A 24,106-nucleotide genomic window follows, 5' to 3' on the forward strand; every position below is an offset into this window, starting at 1 on the left:
GTGCTATATAAATAAAGTTGCAGTTGCAGTAATAAGAGATGAATTTATATATACTTCTCCAGCAATCCATAACAGGTATAACCTGGAATGATATGTAGATTGTCTGGGATTTTTAACAAGAGAAAAATAACCACATTGACCAGCCATAGAGGGGAGGAGAAGCATGTCTCTGACTTTCCCAGCTGAATCATTTCCCTGCTATGTTCAACTCAACAGAAAAAAAAAAAAAAAGCTTGCTTCCGGTGGCACACAAAGATCACATGCTCCCACTCGCATAAGCTCAGCTGCTATATGTCAAAACTCTTTTCCATGGGTGCCAGTGCCTCCAGCGGCGCATATTTCAGCACAGAGACAAATTGTTATTCTTACTGGGAGAAAAATCCTCTCCCTCTTATGTCTGTCTGCAAAGCTGAGTCTCAGCAAGCAGAAAAATGCAGCCTGCGATAAAGCATTCTTCTTTCCGGGAGGTCAGAGCTGAGGCAATCTCAGGAATCAGGCCTCAAACTGTCAGAACTGTCACACTGTGTGTCAGCAAGCTGCAGTTCTTCAGCAATATATAAGCAATATATATTATATATTAAATAATATGTATAGTACATAAAAACGCACATTTCTAAAGGGACGTTTATAAAGGCTACAACATGAACTGTCTTATGGCTAGAAGCTTCCGTCAAGGCCAGACTAATATTTGCTATTATTTAATCAATAATTAATTAAATAATTTAAAAAATAATAAAATATTTATTTCAAGATGTTGCTATTAATACTATCAGTTAATTGAACTTTAATAAAGGCACCATTTCCCACAGTTCTGTGCTTCAGGCCTTAATCATTTCTCTTCATTAATGTAAAAGATATGTATGAGATCCGGACCTCCTGAATCACTGATAAAATAGGTGATCTGGATCCAGATTTTTGAAGTATGAAAGTATTTCTCAGATTTAATTGAGTTTAGAACTCAAATAACAGGAAACTATGGTAAACTAATGGTAGTGGAACAAAGAGCTGCTGCAGCATGAGAAGAAAATATTAAATCCATTCTAAAGATCCTCCAAAAATCAAGCAGAAAAGTTCATCACTCGTTCACATTAACACCAGAATACACACTAGAATACACACCAGAAAACAGATGCTTCTCAAAAAAAGCAACATGCACTAAAATGACACATTTTCCCTTTTAATTGGCATTAAAGGACTTGATTTATTTGTCAACAACTGTCTGATGCACACGTGTCTACAAACTAAGCAAGAAGCTGATGCAGACGAACACATCAGAGACTGCTCAGGACCTACAGTTTTACCTTGGCTTTAACTGGATCTTTATTGCAGTTGCTTAATTAATTTAATTTCATTTAAGTTTTTTTTTTGTTTCTTTGATTTTTGTTTTAACATTTTAATATTCTTGACCTCAGTGTATTTCTCATGTGGACCCACCACACCCGGGACTCTGCCTGCCCGGTCTGCAGGATTGCTGTTGCAGCGATCGCCCTGTCTGGAGGGCTGGAGGAGGGTCCTACACACATCCCTATTTAGAAGAAGTAATATTCAGATGCTGATGGATGCCTGTCTATGACATTTTGCAGTTCTAAAAGACATGATGATGCATGCCACCAACCTTAAAATCCTTATCACACTACTGTGTTTCAACATTGAAATTTATTGAATTCATCTAAGGGAGAAATTTTAGTGGATTTAAACCCAGAATAAACCTAAAAACCATCTAAAACCAGAAAAGCTGTGCAGCCGATGCAACTGACAGACCAAGATGCAATGCAACACCTTCCAGTTTTAGTGGTCTACAAGGCAAGCTAGCAAACTTGCTCAACTTGCTGGTATTATGTTTTATAAAACTCTGTAACTTTACATTAGATCCTAAGGATTCTGTGCTGCGAATTGATCAGACGCCGTTATGGATCTTTGTGGAGATGAGAGTAAAAGATGCAAAGTTTCATTCCAAAAAGATGTTCTTTTGTCTGCTGTTTCTATAAAATATCAGTAAAAGCATTTGCTTTGTTTCCCCCTTGCATAACAAACATCTTTATGTATTTGGAGAAATTTTTTATCGATTAAGAAATTCTAATCATCATTCAGCTTACCATGAAGAACAAAATGACACGTCTGTCAAAGGAATAAAATAAATGGTGCTAACATACTGCTTCTCCTTAGACTGATAAGGATCCAGCCGACCCAAACAATCACTCCCGAGGTCCCTCGACCCCAGATCGGGGAAGTGTTTGTCTAGACGGCCTCTTATTGGTTCTTGTGGGCCTCTTGCCAGAGCTACAGACACATTGTCATTCAGCTCAGGTCTGTCGGTCCGAGTCTCATAGCAACATGAGGAAGAGAGGCGACACTGTAGCCGTGGCAACCAACCAGCACTGAGAGGGAGGGGTCACTGGGTGTGTGTCTGAGGGGAGGGCTATGAGAGTGAAAGATAAATACACATTCACACACACAAACACTTGCATTGGTAATTTAACACTGCAATAATGTGCCATATCCCATGCTCCACCACATCCACTCATGCTAATGTCAAAGTGACACGCTTATTAAAGGTATAGGCAGCTGCGAGGGGTGGGACAGCAGCACACACACTTGTGGCTCTAGGGGATGAATGGAAGGAGGTGTGGGGATATGAAATGCAACTAAATTATTGGTTGGCAGCAAAACAAGGCAGCTGATAATGAATGAATGCTCTATTTATTTATTTCAGAGAAGCACACCTCAACAAATCAAATGTTCCCCTCAGTATTTTTTTATTCTTGAATTAGATCTCCTTCATTTCACACACACACACACACACACACACACACATATATATATATATATATATATATATATGTGTTAAGAAGGACAGTGTAAGGAGCAGACACATGTGGTCAGTGAGATCACACATCATTTAGTACTGCTGTTGAAATAAAAAGCACTCCGATGTCTCGTCTGTGGCGGTAGCATGTTTTCCAGAGTGTACTCAGAGAGAATAAGTGACCTGTAAGAATGAGTTGAGATGAAAACCTCCAAGCTTTACAGGTGAGTCATTTTAACAGCACCGCCCGCCTGAATGTGTTTCTGTTGTCATTTCTAAATAGCTATGTTCACAAGCTGCCCACAGAATGGAGACGGGGAGAAATGAATGAAAGAAATGGAGGGCGGAGTGTGTGGAGGGGTTGGAAATTGGGACATGAAGGAGAGGGGAGAGAGAATAAATCACCAAGTGAGGAGGACGACGCCTCCTGATTGGAAAAACAGCAGGGGATTCTCTCTCTCCCTCCCTGCTTTCTCTTATCTTTGTATTTCTCTCATCGCCCCCCCCCCATTCTGTCATTTCTCTGCAGAGATTAAGTGCAAACACTGCACGCATGCATGCACATTGTTATCTTTTGAATTACACTTGCATGCATGCATGCGGTACCAAACTGTTTATCAAGCAGCCATAATCAGACCGAAGAGCCTATTAGCATGTTAGACATCCTGCTCCTGAAACAGCCTAAATTGGTACAGACAGCACTTTGTCCCACGTCAATTAAAGACCTAAAAATAAATAATTCAAAAACAGAGCAATGGAAAACAATCTCATGTCTTGGCACGGCACAGCGCAGCACTAATATCAAAACTTGGCAACTGGCTGCATATGAATGGCCACTACAGGAACTTCACAGGGGACGGACATTTACAGCCTGACAATAATCCATTGTGGATAATTGCAGCTCTTGTGTGTTTTTTGTGGCTTTTTTGTAATTAACTGGAGCCTCTTACCCACAGACAATCAGGAACATGTGTTGTTGAACACAGCTGAATGAGCAGCATCAAAGACGCTCTAAAGCCGACGCGATGGCTACTGAACTACGACACTGAGCTCTCTTTTTACTCATGCAGGCTAAGTGATTGATTGCTTGATTGATGAGGCTGGATTAAAACTTGCAGCATCCTGCAGTGCTACAACCGACTTGCACCTCCTCAGAAATTTTACACCGCATTAAGCAACGTGTAGTCAGATAAGCCTGCACAACCATCCTAAGCCTGAGGACAGTTTCAGTCCCGTCCTACGAACCATTTTAAGATAAGAGCCATTTTCTCTGTTTTAGCCCAAACTGAAATCCTCTATGAAAATGAATGAAGACGGCAAACACCATTACTTTCTAATTACAAAGCAGCAGTTGTCTATTCAGCAGGGAGACAAGCCGAAGCTTTCACTACTGCTGCTCCAGTTCCAGTAAATAAAGAATTTGAGCACAATTACTTTATAGTGCATAATTATAACATGATCTGGTGTGAATGATGATGAGCTGCAAACCAGTCTCATTAGGGAAGGCAAGTTTATTTGTGTAGCAGATTTCATGTACAAGACCGTTCAAAGTGCTTTACATAAAAACATTGGAAGCATTGCAGTGGAGTGCAGGAAGCATGAAAAAAAATTGGAAAAAGAAATTAAATAAGTTAAATAAAAATTAAAAAATTGAATAAAGTAGATTAATTACATGGGAAAAGTTACAGTGTGAGAAATTATTATCAAATGCTGCTATGCATTTTCAGTATTTGGGTAAAAAAAGATGCAAAACCATCCACAACACACACTCACTTTCTTCAAAAATGGCCTATTTGCTTGTATACTGGTGTATACATAGTATCACTAGCACATGAACTGTTGTAATTGATAGTTGTGACTCCATAAATTATCACTGTAGTAATCTATATATCCAACTAATCAGACTTTCAAATTAAGTTTGGTGTATTTCATTTAAGTAAAAACAAAAAATAATTTATGAATAATTTAGTTCATTTAAGCTGCAATTTGCTCATAAATAAATCAAACAATAATACAGTATCTTTATATTTTATGTCTTTGTAAGAAAACCAAGTTAATTAATCAAAGTTCATTAGTTTCTAATCCAGTTTGGTTAAAATGACATTAAAAATGATGTTTCATTAGTTATAAACAGTTTAGTACTTTGGAGGTGCCGTTGCTCTCCTTATAGCTGCGTCTCATGCAACCAAGCTTGGGAAGTTGCTCCCATTCTCATGTGCATGTGTTTGTGTGTGTCTGTGTGCACAGTTCAGTGAGTGGGTGTGTTTGTTTCCAACACTAGTTATTATCACAGCACTAATTACCCAGGGGTATTGTGGGTAAACAAATCACTCTAAAGAAAAGAAGCCCACAGAGAAGAAAGGAAGAGGAGGAGTGGAAAGAAAAGTATTGGCATAAGACAACAAGTGAAGGAAGAGTGTGTGTGGTTTGAGAGGAGACTCTAAAAGACGTTGTTATGGCATGAATCTGACTGTGTTCACAGTGTCGCTGTCAGCATGCTGTGAGCACCACAGTCTTCCTCAAGCACTTCAGATCTGCACACCTGATTCAATTACTGCCATTTGAACACGTCTGGCTCCTTATTGGGTCAGGTGTGTTCAGGGGACAACTTACAGCACAGGTGGCTACCGGTAACCCGATAGGAAACTGCTTCAAATATTGTTCACACAAAGAGAAAAGCAATGCAAAAATGTTTCTTTTATTTCCTTCAGACACTAACAGTAAGAATTAGTGTTTGTTATTATTATTAATAAATTTTTGCTATTATTATTATTGCTGTTATTATTATTACTACTATTATTAGTAGTAGTATTAATAGTATTATTATTATTATATTACCTTTGTTGTAATTAACTGAAACAACAGTTAAGATATTAATATTAGTTACATGGTCAAAGTTGTAATGGAACTTTAAAATAAAATAAAATTAAAAAAAACAAGCTAACAAAAAGAAAAAGTAATTTTATTTTGGTATTATAAACCCAAGATGACTCAGGCAGGTTTACTTCCACAAATCTTAATAAAATTCAATAGGATCACTAAAAATGTGGTCTATCAAAAAAAAAAAAAAAAAAAAAAAAAAAAAAAACAAGCTAACAAAAAGAAAAAATAATTTTATTTTGGTATTATACCCAAACCCAATGGTAGAGATGGCTCAGGCAGGTTTACTTCCACAAATCTTAATAAGATTCAATAGGAGCACTAAAAAATGTTGTCTACCAACTAAAGCAGGCATTTACAAGGAAGTTACGAGAGGGATTCCCAGTAAAGTACTCAAGAACCTGTTACTTAACAGAATATTCAACACTAATATGTCCAGATCTTTTTACATGCAATGTCAAGGTAGACAGATCAAAGTCAAATGTATTCAAGCAACAAAAATAGTCTCAGAGCCTTCATGGTTATCAGGACTTTCCTCAGGAGTTACTGTACTTTTGAGGTGTGTAGCGAAGTTTAAATGTAAGTTCTGTTGATAAACCCCTTGTAGAATGATAACATTTTAATGTGGAATGAACCTACTTCTGTCTGAAGTGTATCTGATAGTAATTGTTAGTCTCCTCTGGTATATTTTAATGTCATGAAGGTGGTAGCTTACTAACAGAGGTTGATATTTTCTGAGGTTGTCCTTGATGTAAAAAAGTTTGAGAACCAGTTCTGATATAAAACGTCCACAATCCATCCTCACTATTCGCAAAATTCCACCTGGAATTTATTATACAATCCTCCTGATACACAATAAATCCACACCGGCAGACAAATAAAGATCAGAAACGAGTTGTAAGGTGAATTATAACCTGATGGCAACCTGAAACCTGAGTCAAGATGGAGCCACATCATGATCTAGAACAGTGACTTTTACTCTTTACTTATGGGTTTTATGACATGCAATTAGCTGATTTTATGAAACCTGCTGGTTATATGGACCATGGACAGAGGAGGAATGCAATATATTGTGATTTAGATCATTGAACACACCAGCTTCCTTCAAATCTGTTACAAACTCCACAAGAAGCAAGAACTTTTTTTCTTGCTCTTCAGGGTGGAAGAACACAAAAAAGTTAGTTCTGGCCTGGTCGATTAATACTCCATGAGAAGCTTGGTCAGCAACAGGGTGGAGAATACTGCGAGTGGAATGCTTCTATGTCTAATCAACATTGTACCCGATTATTTGATATTTTAAAGCTAAACTTCATCCTCAGGAGGGTGGGGCTGTGTGGGATCCATGTCTAAATGCCACATGCGTTGCATACATTTCAGTATTTTCTCACCCCCTCAACCAGCTGTTAATTAAAGCAGCAGCTTTCCGCTTCATGCTATCAACCGCACCCACCTCAAATGTCCACCCAATCACACAATAATTCTCACGAGAAGAAAGATCTGCTCAGCTGATGTCACACGTTGTTCCCAATCACATCTGCCACAATAAAATGACATCATTATGTTCTCATGACCTCGAAAACAAGAAAAACATTCTCGCTTTTTGCTCAGTAACAGACTCAAAGCAGCACTGCTATCCTTTGGCAAATATCTGCACGTTGATACTTCCAAACAAAGACGATTCGGCATCCATCTTGCATCCTGTCTCTTCTCTGAGCACTCCCCAGCCTGTAAAAGTCAGTCTGAAATTAAGTTCAAACTACTTTAAGTTCTTTTCCTTGTTTTTTCAGATAACTTTCTATTTCCTTGCTTTGCTGAATCACCTGTGGTGTGTTGATAACCAGTTGCTAGCATGTGACACAGGAACGTAACGCAAAATGCAGCTGGGAGACACAAATTGGGAAGTGCAGTTCCTCAGCCTGGGAGCACTACTGGCAGCTGTGGCTCCAGGAATTTGCATACTAAATATCCATGTACCTTCAAACCTGTCAGAGGCATGGACTGTTAAGGACTTAAAGCGATGTAGTGTTTGTTTAAAGTAGGACATTGTCTGTTTTTAGAATACGTTTCCCAGATGCCCAGAAAAATAGCTTCTAGAAACCAAAAATACATATAAAATCCATATGATTGACTGTAGATGTAGGTTTTTGCGGTATATCAGTTTCATTCCTATTTTAAAATTTTTTTGTTTATTTATGCAAAATTCCAAAAAAATTAAAACAACCACACACAACAAAGAATAAAAAAACACATACATACAAAAAAAACAGCACTTACTCATGCCAAGAAAAGAAAATATGTTAATATACTTGTCCCTGAATAAATGTCCCACCCAGAGGGTCCACCCACATAAACTAAGTCCAGAAGACCAAGCCAGAGGGGACCAGGAAAGTGTCAGAATGGGTATTTAACAGGAATGATAATAAAATAAAAATACAGTGTTGTGCATTCGGGTCCCAGGCTGTGAGTTTTTCTATTTTAATTTGTGCTTTTGAGACTCATGGCTGAGTGATTTCGGACTCACATTTGAATGAAATTTAAGATAAGCAAATAGTTTTCATAAAATTACAAAATGTCTCACATTTAGCATTTGATGTTTACTTTTCTGAATAAGATATTGGTTTCTTCAACCACTCACAAATCCTTTTACTATACCTGGTTGTGTCACTGTTGATTAATGGGGGGAGCTGCTCTTTGGTTAGAGGAGGGTCCACTCTGGATTGTTTCATTGGTAAAATATTGGTTTAAAAGATCTGAAATAATTGTGTTGTTTTTCATGAGCAAAGTGTCTTTAATGAAAGCAGTATCAAGCTACATAGCCATTATCAACAGCTGAATCATCAGCAGTAGGTATAATGTTTAAGCAAAAGTGCCAGCCTCTCATCTGAATGTCAAGTCTGTCTTGTCTTGTTTCAATTAATGTCACGACTCACAGACTAGTGTCTTTGAAGAGGCTAAACGGCTCACAAGTAACTAATTTTATTCTCTAGTTACCAGAAAATGTGTGTGTGTCATGACTCACATGGTTATTCTGTTCTCTCTGCCACTCCTCTCACGTCTCATCTCTTTGGATGTAGACATCACAAGGCCCACTCTTGTCTGAGCGCCGCACCAACTGTGTTATGAATGGAAATGCACGCCAACGAACACAGATGTGCAGCAAACACACATGCATACAGAAAGAACACACATCCTTGTGTTTGTCGAAAACATTCTTTTCTGAGAAAATATGCTGCAGCCCAGACAGGTTGGGGCCATGTGGAGACAGGGAGAGACGGATCCACGGTGTACAGAAGGTTGTAAGGTCTCTGCATGTTCAGAACAACATCCTGAATAAAATAAAACTGAAACAAAGAACTACAGAATTTATAGCTGTCTGAGAGCTCCCTCCTTTTGTTAAATGCTCCCATATCAGAAATTTATGCCTTTTGTTGACAGATGACAGCAGGACATTTTTGAGGTTTTTACTTTATAAGAAAACAAAACATTTTAAATGATTTCAATATAATTAAAGGATAAATACGGCTGGATATTGGTTGGATGTCAAATGGGTGTGGTTAGGGTTACAATTAGGGTTAGGATTAATCCAATCAAAATCTTGAGGGGGTGGGGTTAGATGTCCAACCCCGCCCAATATCCAGCCCCGCCTTATTCTACAGGCTGCAGCCAGGGCCCTCTCAGTGAGGCTGGGGTCTTAAGAGTGGGACGTCAACAGTGGTCAGTAAAAACTATAGACTGTAAAAAGATGGACGGAGCCACTGTGACGTCACCCGTAGGTTACAAAAGAGCTGAACTGAAGCGCAATGGGCGGTTCCTACCGTCGCCTTCTTGGCAACATCACGCGTGTTGTTTCTCTCGGCAAATACAAAATGGTCAAAGAGGTGGAGCTGAGAAGGGGGCTGTGAGCATATTGTGGATGATTGACATTTAGCAAACTCAGACCTGCAGGAAGCTAAGAGCTAACCGAGCTAACCCAGAGATAACAGGAGCTAACCAGCTAATGGAGGTAAGCAGGCTAAAGCTGTGAAAAAAAAAAGTGTGCCAACTTTATAATGTCAATCATATTATTTTTAAGGACAATGTAAACAGAATTAATTTCGTGTATCTTTATGTGTTGCAGCCTCTTAAAGCAGCCTCTGGCTGAACATTCTCTATAGTTTTGTCGCTTGCGAAGCATTCTTCTCAGGGCAATCGGCTCCAGCAGCTTCAGATCAGTTCAACACAAAACAAGGCTTTTTAATCTGAATTCTCGAAAGATGTGAAATGGATATAGATGAAAACATAACTTTTTGATGCAAAAGCACTACAGGACCTCCCCTGTTCGGCTTTCTGCTAAATTTGTAGTATGTAGTTTGCTCGTACAATTTTAAAGCAATATATGAACACATGAGAGTCTAGAACATGTATCTGCAGCCATGGCTCTGTGAAACACGATTTGCAATTCAAGCTTGTCCATTTTGTTAGCAAACAACATCCCATTTCCCAACAGATGGGAGAAACGGTTTGAATTTCTTTAGCTTTTCTATCTGCCTTTTTGAAGGTGCGACAAAAGCTACATTTTTTTTTTCTATTTGACTATTTTTGTTATATTTTATTCATTTTCATTGTTTTGTGTCGTTCCCTACACCAAGAAACTTGTGTTTTTACTAGTGTTGATCTCTCTGTCTATCTGTTTACCTGTTTGTTAGCAACTTTATGCACAAACTACAGCCGGATTTTGTTTGTCTTTGTTTTGGTTTTTTTTTCCGTTTATTTAGAATGGGTCTCTGTCTAACTTTGATTGAATTAATTTTTGGAGTGACCTGGAAGGGATTTCGGACATTATTTGAATTATTTTTACCACATCCAGTTGTTGTCTTAAATAAACCACACAGTCATGAGCTCACTAAACAATGTCATGATACACAATATTGAAATCACAACATGCAATTCAGCCGGTCTTAGATATCATTGTGCATTGTTCAGATTATTTATCCACTTGTCTGTTTGTCAGCAACATCACATAAAAGGCCAGATTTTTGTGATTGTTTTCTGAGATTTGGTCTTGTTATAACTGTGATTTTATTCAATTTTGGGTTTATTCCAGAATTTGGGTGGAGATGAGCTGATTGATGGAGGTCTGCGGTCTCCAAGTGCTTCTCTGGTTAAAACTATATTCTTAACCACACTTTTTTTTTTCTCAAAACTTTTTCAGGTTCTTTTTCTGCTGAGAAATACTTAATACTTAATATACTTACTATCATCCATCGCTATAAACATTTAGTGAAGCGATGGGTGAGCCTTCAACACACCAAGGGGCTCATTGGGCTACATATGTGCACAAAGTGGATTGACGGTCTCTCATGGAGTTACATCTCTATTCGCAATATTGTATTTGTTCCCTTGAAGTGCAGAAATGCCTCCTTGAATTGTGTATTTTTACTCACTTTTGACTCCAATCCCATTTATATGTTCATTCTCATGTGTTGTTAGCTCTGGAGCTAAATAAAAAGCTAATCTGTCAAACACCAACATTTTACAAGTTGACATTACAGGTAACATTACAACACAGAGGAACCAACTGGAAAAATATATGATTATTAATTGAAAAAAGAAGGTCTGGATTTTAGGAAATAATTAACTGATTATTACAACTAAAGCAGTGTTAAAAGTAAAGCAGAAGGTTTTCACAAAGTTTTGTAAAAGCAAACATAATCCTGCCTTGTATGGATTTCATTGCTGCTGCACAACAGCTTATATTTCACTGATAACTAAACTTTGAACTAAATCACAGGTTTAATCCGTGTCATTCATCATTATTAGCAGCTCAGCTCAGCTAAATAAAATATTAGTAGTTTGGAGGGACAAATAGTATCATCAAAGCACGTAGTTGGTGAGATGATACTGTACAGATGCAGCATTATAATTGAGAACATGGGAATGTTGTTACAGAACAGCACCTAGAACAACATATCGTAGTGATCCTACATTAATGTTCTTGCCAAGTTTGACTGTTCAAATGTTTTGTTGGTTGACTGGCTGTGATGCTGCATGTGTGGGGTTAAGACAGACATGTGGTTACAAAGTGAAAGGGAGAGGAGAGGGGGGGTTTTGATGCGTGCTGATGCAGGACAGTGACCGTGAGAACAGAGTTCATTTTTTTATGGTTGTGGCTGGTTGTTCGGCTTAGTTATGGACTATAGTAACACAAAACCAACTGTGCAACCTACATTTCAGTCTTCCCAACAAGTAGTTAATAAAGCCTTTGTCTAAGAACAATTCTTCAACATGTCCATTCAGACGCAACAATATGGAGTGCATTACTTGCACTCAGGTGTCTGAGGTTTAGGGCAAGATGTGTGTTACAAAAAATAATTACATTTGTTAAAATAAATAAGTTATCCTCTTCTTCAGTATTGCTACTGTAGCTTAACTGTTATGGCATCAGATATTCTGTAATTTGTAATTACTGTACATAAGAAATGTAAAACTAACATTTTAAGTATTTAGAAAATGTGGGGATTATATTATTGTAACTTTATGTACTATGCTTTTTTACGGAAGAATGTGAAAGATGCTTGTAATTTTAGAAGAATTGCATAGAGAGGATGAAGGAAATCGACCTGAACAGTCTCACTTGCTGGGGCTGGCATACTGCAGGAATAAATTTCCATTTCTATATTGTCTGGTGAAAATTCAGCACAACTGATACATGGTAGCTGCTCTACTAAGTTGCCTTCGCAAAGCACGCATGAATTCCTCCTGAAAAATAAACCCCAAAAATCCAGACAAGTGTGAAAAATTACAAAAATACATTTTAAAAATTTAAAGAGTTCAGATATTGCATTATGCAACTGTTGTGTTGCAGACAGCAGAGCCTGTTGAGGATAATTTTAATTCACGATTCTCCCTGAAGTAACACTATCTGTCCTCTCTGTCTCTCATGGAGCTCATACACTGGCAGTGGAAGTAGTAGCAGCAGGAGCAGCAGTAATGCTGGTGTGTTAGTGATGTGCAGTGACTTTGTGAAAACCTCAATTTCCTCTTTCACCTCTGAGGTGACATCCTCACACCTACACCCACCCAACAACCCCGACACACACACACACACACACACACACACACACACACACACACACACACACACACACAGACGCCAGAGTGGCACGCTTGTCACTCTCAGTCTCATTCACACGCAGTCCCAAACTCATCAGCACTTTTTTTCCACTTTCCCCAGCATGCCTCATAATTATCACATAGCAGCTCATCGTGCTCTGTGCCATCTGTTAGCCGAGCACACGTGCACCCCAACACAACCCATGCGCGTGCACAGAAACTGCACTCTGCCAGATGATGGGGATCTGGGATTAATAAAACTTACCATGTATAACTAAGTTTGCAGCATATCATTAACAATTTCCAATAAGAGGATAAAGAATCACTTTGAAAAGCATGAATTTAGAAACAACTACTTCTGCAAAGAGACCGTATGATAAGAGGAGATGCTTAGACTTTTGAGTGGAGGTAGACCATATGCATGGCATAAAAAAAAAATAAAAAAAATGTCTGGGTGACGGCCTTTCTGAACAGCTTTTTTTTAATGAAAAGGAGGGGTGAAAGAGTCAAAATTCTAGTACATATTTTTTGGTTTTAGTCTACAAAAATCAGCAATATCAAAGAACCGTGGGAATCGCAACTTAAATTAAATCGGCACCCAAAAAATTGGATTGGGACAAAAGCATATGGTTACAGTGCAGCTTTACATAATCATGTGTTTATAACTGAAATATGAGGCGGTCTACACGCTACCACATGTTTGAACCTTTGGATTGGGTCATTTGGGAGAAACTAATGCTTCACCGCTCATCAGGAGCATGTGATCTAAACATGCAGGAGAAGAAAGATCCTCTGCAGCTACAAGAAGATGTGCTGACATCTGCTTCCAAACACAAGGCTTTGTAAAAATTCTTCCAAGGGGAGAATGTGTTGTATCTCGAACATGTATCAGAAAAGACTGCTGACAAGCGCGCCATGTTCCTCTGAAGTTAAAGGCACCGGAGTCTGATTTATATCGACATCCTGTCACCTCCTCCATACCTAGCTTGGGAAACCAACCCAAGCTGTGTTAAAAAAAACATAAAAAGTTTACTGAACATGAGTTTTTTTGAAGCACTCCAGTTTGGACCAAGAGACAAGAAACCGCAGATGTGATGGCACCCTAGTAATGTTTAATGAGTATTTCTCCACAGGCTGGCGACACCTTACCAGCCAGGACCTTTGCAGCAGCCAATTAAACGTCAAGCGGCACTAAGATCAGGATAAATTCGACCTGCTGTTTATAATTTATGCATTTGTAATCATGGAGCTGCCTGCACATCAGTCCCAGAGCTGGAATATGATCAAACATCCTCACTTTCCCCCCGTGCAGCCTTAGAGGGGACTTCTACTGTGTGTGTAGGGGGGAGTCCCCCTCTTCAATTATTTACAGGAAGCCCTCATGCTTCTGTGACTTTCAGCGACAGGCTGAGAAAGCCCAGCAGAGCAGCACAGAGCTGCTTTCTTCCTATTCCCAATTACTCTTTTCTCTTCCTCTTATCCCCCTGTCAACGACCGTTTTCCTCTCCGTCGTATCCTGTTCTGTCTACCCCCCCCCCCCCTCTAATTCCTTCATCCAACTACACCTTCCTGTCTACTTTTAATGCCTCTTTTCCGTCTTCTCTTTTCTTCATCTTTTTCCCCCTCCCCTTCAAATTTTCTCCTCCATCCTTCTCCTCTCTCCTGTCCTAACTTCACCTTTTTTCCTCTCACCTTTCCTTTTATTCCCCTCTTTTCACATCCTATCTCTACTCCCATCCACTTCTGCATCCCTGTCCCCTGTATCACCTCTCCTTTTATCACCCTCTGTCCACTCCTGTCATCTCTACTGGAAAAAGAAATGAAGGGGTGGAAGAAGAAGGGATGATGTTAGAAGAAGGGACATCTGTGGATGAGTGTGAACTCTCTGAGGAATCGGCACTGAAATTATTCATTGTGCTCAAACAACACCACACTGTTACTCTTTCACCTAGCTTTCACTCTGTTTATCTTCATCCCCTACTTTTGTCTGTTAATGGCTTGCATATTGTTCCCATCTTTTCCATCTTGAGCTATAAAGATCCAACCCATGAAAAAAATGGTAAGATATCACTTTTTTCATATTAGGTCTGTTTTGCCTCTTTAATAAAATGTAAAACAATCTTTTTTTAAAAAGTACAAAAAATTTTATGGATATTTACAATTTATATGTCAAAATTGTTTAGTGTAATCTTCTGCTTTCTGGTGTCCATTTAGGGGCAGGAGACAAAAATCAGATTGTGTTTAACAGGAATATAGACAAAGTTTGCACCATAAAGTGATGCCAAATGTCTCACAAATTATGTATCATATATAAAACGCTGGGTTCTTATGGGTTAAGTTAATGATACAATCAGGTTTTTACTCATACTTTTAAAATCTCTGTTGTCTGTAATCAGATCGACTTTGAAAAAAAAAGAAAAAATGTGAGACACCAAGATGAAAGATGATGTTAAACATATGTAGTTTATCTCTATTTTTTTTAATCTCCTGCCCATTAACTAATAAATACATAATCCTCAGTCCCAAAAAGATTTCATTTTAGCCTTTTGCACAAAAATCCACCTGTTTTAGCATTCTCCATTGTATTTTGAATGAATAAATAACACACAAAAAAAGCTTTTACAAAGCTTCCTGATTATTCTTTAATTAGTTTTAAGAATTCATGAGCTGCAGCAATAATAACTTCTCATAATTAAGTGACGTCTCTGAAGCCACAAAACTGTGCAAGTATAAAGCGAACGGTCCATTTACCTCCTTTTCTCAGACTACCGTCGTTCAGACAAAACATGTTCCCAGGCTGGCTCAGGTGTAATGAGTTACCCTGAGGATCCTTAATACAGCCACACACAGGGAGTTCTGGACAAATGACCAGTTTATTGGTGGAGGAGTATGAACAGAAGATCAGTCCGGGGGAATGGTCTGCAGAAGAAACCAGGCAACAGCTGGGAGGTAAACAGGATGGCAAAATACTCATCCAGGCAACGACAAGGCTCAGAGATCCAAAGACAGGCAGGGTCGGTAACCAGAAGATCCGAAAAGTTGCGGTGTCCGTCGAGGGCAAGGCAAGGAGGGTAATCCAGGGGCATAAAGCAGAAGGTCGGCAACTGAGGATCAATCCGTAGAATGCTAGAACAAAACTAGACATTGGTCTGATTATTATCTGGCAGAAAAGGAGGGATTGGAGGGAGCTTAAGTAGGCAGTGAGAGAAAAGGAAACCAGGTGAACTGAATGAGGTAGCAGAGGCAATTAGGAAGCCAGCAGGTGGATCGAGTAATCAATGATGAGCCTCAGGAGATCAGGGTGGCAAAAACATGACAGTACCCCCCCCCTCAAGGTCCGGCACCAGACGGACCACCAGGCATGTCAGGATGGTGGAGATGAAAATCCTGAACAAGGGACCCATCCAAAATAAAACGAGCAGGAACCCAAGAGCGCTCCTCCGGCCCATAACCCTCCCAGTCAACCAGGTACTGCAACCCACGGCCCCGCCGCCGGGAGCGGAGTAGACGACGAACAGTGTAGGCAGGCCCCCCCATCAATGAACCGGGCGGGAGGAGGGGGCCCGGAGGGGGGTGCAAACTGGGAAGAGAACACAGGTTTGATACGGGAGACATGGAAAGTGGGGCAAACCCGCAGGGTCCTAGGCAGTCGAAGACGTACAGCCATGGGGTTAACCACCCTGGTTATAGGGAAAGGGCCAATGAAGCGAGGGGCCAACTTGCGATTCTCAACCCGAAGGGGAAGGTCCTTGGTTGACAACCACACCTCCTGCCCCACTTGATACTCCGGTGCAGCAATCCGCCGACGATTAGCAGCCCGTGAATACACTGCAGACGTCTTCAACAGGGCACAACGAGCCCTCCGCCATACACGCTGACATCTCAGTGCTGCTGAGTGAGCCGAGGGGACTGTGATGGCAATCTCCTGTAAATCAAAGACTGGCGGCTGGTATCCATAAACAGTGTAGAACGGAGAGAGCTCTGTGGAGCTGGAGGGGAGCGAGTTAAGGGAATATTCCACCCAAGGAATGTTCTGTGACCACATGGAGGGATCCCGTTCACACAACATACGTAGTTTAGTCTCCACCTCCTGGTTGACCCGCTCCGTCTGTCCATCTGTCTGTGGATGATACCCAGAGGAGAGGCTCACTTGGATCCCAAGAAGGTTACAAAACTCCTTCCAAAATCGAGACACAAATTGGGGACCTCTGTCAGAGACGATGTCATACGGAAGTCCATGTAAACAAAATACCTCCCTGGCAAGGATCTCCCCTAATTCCTTAGAAGACGGCAACTTGGCAAGAGGAATCAAATGAGTCATTTTGGAGAAACGGTCAACTATGGTAAGTAGTACTGAATGATTCTTGGAATTGGGCAGACCTGTGATGAAATCCATTGACAAATGAGACCAAGGACGACGTGGAATTGGGAGCGGCCGCAGAAAACCAGCTGGCGGTCGATGAGAAGACTTAGCTTGGGAACAGACACGGCAAGCAGCGATAAATTCCTTGACGTCCTGGACCAAGGTCTCCCACCAGAAGCGACTCTGTACCACTGACAGAGTCTTGGTCACACCTGGGTGACAAAATAAACGAGAACAATGACAAAATGACAGTACCTCTGGGACAAGGTGCACTGGAACAAAGAGGCGACCCTGGGGACAGTTCTCAGGAATCTGGTGTTGTTGTTGGGCCTCCCTTATCTCTCTCTCCAAACCGAGTCTGACGACCCCCAGCCGGACAGAATGGGGAAGGATGTAGTCATTCTGACCATCGGACTGTCCCTCCTCCGGAACCTCGTGAAGCCTTGAGAGAGAATCCAGCTTGGTGTTCTTAGTTCCTGGTCTGTAGGATAGGGAGAAGTTAAATCTGCTGAAGAACAGGGACCATCTAGCCTGTCTGGGATTGAGTCTCTTAGCAGATCGTAGGTACTCAAGGTTCTTATGATCCGTCCACACAATGAATGGGTGCTTAGCCCCCTCCAGCCAGTGCCTCCACTCCTCGAGTGCCAGTTTAACCGCCAGGAGCTCGCGATCTCCCACATCATAATTCCTCTCGGTTGTGGAGAGACCTCTTGAAAAGAAGGCACATGGATGAGTCTTGCCATCAGAAAACCTTTGACTTAGAATAGCACCCACTCCTGAGTCAGAGGCATCCACTTCAACAATAAACTGCCGATCAGAATCCGGTGCATGGAGGACAGGTGCCGAGGTGAACAAGTCCTTTAGGCGAGAGAAGGCACGGTCCGCCGCTGTGTTCCAAATAAACCTGTTCTTAGATGAAGTAAGAGCATGCAAAGGTGAGGCGATGGAACTGTAATTTCTTATGAACCTGCGATAGAAATTGGCAAAGCCGAGGAATCTCTGAAGTTGCTTGCGAGACTGGGGAACCGGCCATTCCTTCACCGCTGAAACTTTGCTGAGATCCATGGACATTCTGTTGGGCGAGATGACATAGCCCAGAAACGATATAGAACTTCGGTGGAACTCACACTTCTCTGCTTTTACAAAAAGGTTATTCTGTAAAAGACGGAGAAGGACAGTGCGGCCATGGCTCTGGTGCGTGGGGAGGTCTTTGGAAAAAATCAAAATGTCATCAAGATAAACAAAAACATATAGTCCAACCATATCTCTGAGAACATCATTAATTAGGGACTGAAAAACTGCAGGGGCATTGGTTAGGCCAAAAGGCATGACAAGGTACTCGTAGTGCCCTGTGGGTGTATTGAATGCCGTCTTCCACTCATCTCCCTCTTTGATGCGGATGAGGTGATAGGCACTCCTGAGATCCAGCTTGGTGAAGATGGTGGCACCCTGAATGAGATCAAACGCAGTGTTCATAAGGGGAAGAGGATAACGGTTCTTTATAGTTATGTCATTTAGTCCTCTGTAGTCAATGCATGGTCTTAGAGTTCCATCCTTCTTTCCTACAAAAAAAAAAAACCCTGTAGCAGCAGGAGATGAAGAGGGGCGTATTATTCCAGTCTTAAGTGCCCCTTCAATGTACTCCTTCATGGCATGAGTCTCAGGTCCTGACAAGGAGTATAAACGGCCCTTGGGGGGGAAGGTACCGGGTAAAAGATCAATGGAGCAGTCATAGGGACGATGTGGAGGAAGAGAAGTTGCCAAGTGCTTGTTGAATACCTGCTTGAGATCATGATACTCAGGGGGAACCTTAGAAAGATCTGGGTAGGTCTCTTGACAAACTGGTTCAGCGGAGAGTGAATTAGCCGTTAGAAGACATGTGGAATAACAAGAGGATGACCAGCTCAGGACCTCACTTGTCCTCCAATCAATGTGCGGATTGTGGTGAAGAAGCCATGAAGCACCAAGAATAATGGGTAGCTCAGGGGAATGGATGACAAGGAAGGATACCATCTCCTGGTGATTTCCTCCTACAATGAACTTGAGAGGCGCAGTCTCTTCCGTGATCTGGTGCAGCACATGACCATCAAGTGCAAATACTTTCTGCTTTTTAGAGGTGGGTAGTAATGGAATGTTAAGAGATCTTGCCAAGCCTGCATTAATGAATTCCGTATCAGCCCCAGAATCGATACATGCCATAACCTGCTTAGGAAGACCATTTATGAGGAGTTGTGCCTGTAACGAGACTAAAGAGGATTTCACCAACCTCTGACTCAGTAGGAACCTCCTATCTCCTACTGAGCCTGGTCTTTTAATGGACACCGGTGAACCAGGTGACCGCTCTCTCCGCAATAGAAGCACAATCCCTCCTTTGAACGTCGTGCCCTCTCTTGTGGTGTCAAGCGGGTCCGTCCAATCTGCATGGGAACCACAGGGACCCCTACTGGAGCTGGAAATACAGGAGATTGTGCAAGGGGATTACATGGTGACACGGGCCTTGATGTAGTGCGAAGGCTGTTAGAGGTTCGGCTCCTCTCCACTCTGCGTTCGTGAAGCCTCTGATCGATCCTGGAGGAGAGCATCTCCAGCTGGTTCAGACATCTCGGAGCTTCCCGGGTAGCCAGTTCGTCCTTAATCTCCTCATTAAGTCCTTGATAGAAAGCGTCACATAACGCCTCATCATTCCAGCGGCTTTCTGCTGAGAGTATGAAAATCTATTATATAATCAGTAACCCGCCTCTTGCCTTGCTTTAGAGCTAACAGACCCCGGGCAGCTTCTCTCTCAGGTGGGACTGGGTCAAAGACTCTGATGAACTCCCTTGTGAAGTCCTTGTAATCATAGCAGATGAGCGAGTCTCTCTGCCATTCGGCCGTTCCCCACAGCTTGGCTTTCCCTGAAAAAAGTGAAATCATATAGGCAATCCTAGCCCGTTCTGACGGGAAGGAAGAGGGCTGCAATTCAAAGTGGATCTCACACTGGGTTATGAAGGGCCGACACAGACTCCGCTCACCTGAAAATACCTCTGGAGGAGTCAGACGTGGTTCATGGCAAGGTGAGACTTGGCAAAGAGACGATGATCCAGTAGCTTGGACAGAGGCACCTTCCAGTGGAGCTCTAACTGAGGAGAGGTTAGAGAGCATAGTCATCATGTCCTGCATGCTTGATTCCAATTTGGTGATGGACTTCTCAACACATGAGCGCCAATCCTGTGTGGACGATGGATCCATGTTGGCCAGATAATACTGTAATGAGTTACCCTGAGGATCCTTAATACAGCCACACACAGGGAGTTCTGGACAAATGACCAGTTTATTGGTGGAGGAGTATGAACAGAAGATCAGTCCGGGGGAATGGTCTGCAGAAGAAACCAGGCAACAGCTGGGAGGTAAACAGGATGGCAAAATACTCGTCCAGGCAACGACAAGGCTCAGAGATCCAAAGACAGGCAGGGTCGGTAACCAGAAGATCCGAAAAGTTGCGGTGTCCGTCGAGGGCAAGGCAAGGAGGGTAATCCAGGGGCATAAAGCAGAAGGTCGGCAACTGAGGATCAATCCGTAGAATGCTAGAACAAAACTAGACATTGGTCTGATTATTATCTGGCAGAAAAGGAGGGATTGGAGGGAGCTTAAGTAGGCAGTGAGAGAAAAGGAAACCAGGTGAACTGAATGAGGTAGCAGAGGCAATTAGGAAGCCAGCAGGTGGATCGAGTAATCAATGATGAGCGCCAGGAGATCAGGGTGGCAAAAACATGACATCAGGCACCAGAGAGACAGGACGCTGACTAACAGAGCAGACTTAAGCTAAAATTACCCAACAGCAAGATGAGAAGTCATACAAATCCACGTCTTGGAAAATTACTCACATAACAAAAAAAAAAAAATGATTATGACCAATTTACACATTTATTCAGCAGCTACTAAGTTAGCACAAATAGTGAAATTTTCTTAGTCTTCACTAAATATGGTCTAGATTTGGATTGTAAGTTGGATAAAACAAGCAACATGAAGTTGTTCTTTTGGGTATTTATCAATAATTATCCAGTTTTTACTAATATGAGACTATTTTTAATCAAATTAGAAGCAAGAAGGTCTTGCTTGGAAACTTTAAAATCACTCCCTCCTTTGAAACTAACTATAGTTTTAAATGATCAATAGTCAATAGACTCATCACCCTGAAGCAGAAGACAACTGTTTACCCTTGTGGATAAAGTGAGACTGATTCTATTTGTCTTTAATTAAAACCCCCGAGGGGGTTGCAGCACATCAGAACCAGACACCTGGATGAAAACTGATCATTTGCAAGAGAACCCTACGATGTGACAATTCCTCTGCCTTAAAAAGAAAGATGAGTGAAAATGAAGCTCAGGCTCTGTGTGGCTCATTAACAGCAGTTCTGTGAGCTGTGGTCCACATGTCAAAACAAAGCATGTTGTGGATGCTTTATTTCAGCAGTTTCTGACTCTCATGCTCATGTTTCTTCCCACGTGTGTGTGTGTGTGTGTGTGTGTGTGTGTGTGTGTGTGTGTGTGCGCTCACCGAGGAGTAGAGGTGACCCTCTCCGTTCATGGCGATGTAGAGACCAGTCTTGACTGATTGGATGGCCACGACTCTCAAACCCACAGGAATTAAGTTAAACAGAGCTGAGGACAAAAAAAGCAGGCAAACGGAGTTGATGTGTGTTTGTTACATGTTGGGAAGATTGAAATGTAGGTTGCACAGTTGGTTTTGTGTTTTTCTCTGGTGATTGGCAGAGGCAGCTTGGCTGATTGCAGGAGCTTTTAAGCATCAAGTCCTGAGGAGAAACACTTCCTGAAATTTAAAGCCAGAAACAACACTACCACCACCTCCTTATCTGCTAGAATGGCAGAATATTATTAAGCTCAAACTAAATTAAAAACGATCAATTTTACATTCTGGACAGAAAGAAAAAGGAAAGGAAAGATTAGAGAAAGAGGGCATTTTAACATCTGCTGTTTTCTGTTTCGTTTAAGTCTGGCTGTCATCCCCATCAGGTCAACTCTAAAGACCAGCGGTCAGTGATTGTAAAGAAACAGACAGCTGATAGCCTTAGGCTTGTTTTTAAAAGACAATGTTGATGCTACCAGCCCTTTTCCTCTTTTATCATTTTAAATAGGTTCCTGTTAGGACACTCGTTTTTCATTGCACAAGCCAGATTTATTTAAAGAAAAAACAGCTGTTTACCAGCATATGAAACAAAAATGACCATTTGTGCTTTTAAAAACTGGACAGTGTAGTTTATTTAGTAAAAAAAAACTAAACCACAACATAAGTGTGTCTTAAAAAGATTCTTTAAATGTTGACTTAATTAGATTTGAGTTATAAAATATACAACGAACACTGTTCAAGTTGGAATATTACCAAGGGTGCTGACTTTGCAATTAACCCCAAGTAAATGGAAAACGTTGTCATTTAATGCTGATAATTGTATTCTCAACCAAAAAAAAGAGAGAAAAATATATAAAGATTATCATTTAGCTTTTTTTTTTTTTTACTCTTTCTTGTTAACAGGGAAAAGTCATTCACTGAATATGTGATGTCATTATTGAATACTGCAACAGTTATATGACTTGTACCGTAGTTTAAGGCATAAAAGCAAAGGCTGTATTCTATTTATGCACCTGTGCATGCTCACTGCTTGTAGATCAGGTACAAAACAAACGGCAACCTCCAGCGGTTGAAAGTGCAAACAAATTGCAGTTCTCCCCTCATCCACTAGGGGCTCCAAACAGAGCAAATCCCCATAGACTCCCATGTTAAAAAGACCAACTTCACAGAAGAAATAAACATGTTTACAGTCTGGTACAAACAGGCCATTTTAGGTTTCATAGTCAGGTTTACCTTCAGGACAACTGTGGGGGGAGTAAGATTTTTTTTTTTTTTAACACCTCTGTTTAGAATTAATTTCATGAAATTTGGCATAAATAGGAACATGTCCTTTGAGAGGTACCTGATATCCTGCTGCAAGAAGGCAGAGTGTAGCACAGGGGTGCCCAAGTCCAGTCTTCGAGATCTACCATCCTGCAACCTTTAGATGCAACCCCTGTCCAGCACAGCTGAGTCAAATAGCTGAATTCCTCTTCTGCATGTCATTCAGCTCTGCAGAGGCCTGCTAACGAGACACTTATTTGATTCAGGTGTGTTGGAGAAGGGTTGCACCTAAAAACAGCAGGATGGTAGATCTCGAGGACCAGACTTGGGCACCCCAGCTGTAGCACAACTGCGTTTTTTAGCCAGCATGATTTAGCTTTAGCCAGCTCACCTCCTTTAGCTGGTTAGCTTTGGTTAGCTCTAGCTCAGATAGCTTTTAGCTGCAGACAGGTCGGAGTCCGATAGACACCCCCATGCACACAGCCCCCCTCTCAGCTCTATCTCTTCATCCATTTTTGTATTTTCCAGGAGAGACAACTCGCAGGACGCTGTCAAGATGGCGACGACAGGAACCACCCAATGAGCTTTCTTCATTTTTTCTCTCCAACGTTATTGACAATTAACAATACAAATACGACTCAGAGAGCCAGTTGACTTACAAATAAAAGAGCAAAAAATGAAAGGTAAAAAAAAAAAAAAAAAAAGCTACAATGCGACAGAGAAAAGAAAGAAAGAAAATAAATAAAAAGATATAAATCAAACTTAGTGCAAATACCAACAGTTTTCACAGCTTTCGTATTTTGCATATAAAAGAGATTCCAATGTGCTTCAGTTCAGCTCTTCAGAAACCTACGTCCATCTTGTCTATGGATGTGTCCCAATGCAGAACTGTCCGCTGCATATGTCATAGTGTCACGCCAAGTGCTGTCCCAATTCAAAGGTTCCTTCGAATCCACCCTTCAATTCCACACTTCGTTTTACTCCAGACCAGAACAAAAACAAAAAACAAAGGCTACAAGTGATGCATCCTTCGCGGCCTCTTTTCACACAGAATTCATTGCGCACCGGAACGGACT

At 41.2% G+C, this 24,106-nt stretch overlaps 1 protein-coding gene across 2 annotated transcripts in view; it reads right to left on the minus strand.

The window, feature by feature from the left end:
• The window catches only part of LOC306774198 (fibroblast growth factor 14-like), a gene marked incomplete at both ends in the record, with an annotated part of 87,498 nt that overhangs the window by 1,897 nt on the left and 61,495 nt on the right, over nt 1–24,106 (minus strand). For both annotated transcript variants that reach the window (XM_079264181.1, XM_079264180.1), the window contains one exon: nt 21,678–21,781. In XM_079264181.1, the coding sequence (XP_079120307.1) occupies nt 21,678–21,781 (104 nt within the window). The remainder of the gene's footprint in view (nt 1–21,677; nt 21,782–24,106) is intronic.

The sequence above is a fragment of the Telmatherina bonti genome, assembly GCF_933228915.1.
Source record: "Telmatherina bonti genome assembly, chromosome: 24".
NCBI classification, from domain to species: Eukaryota; Metazoa; Chordata; class Actinopteri; order Atheriniformes; family Telmatherinidae; genus Telmatherina; species Telmatherina bonti.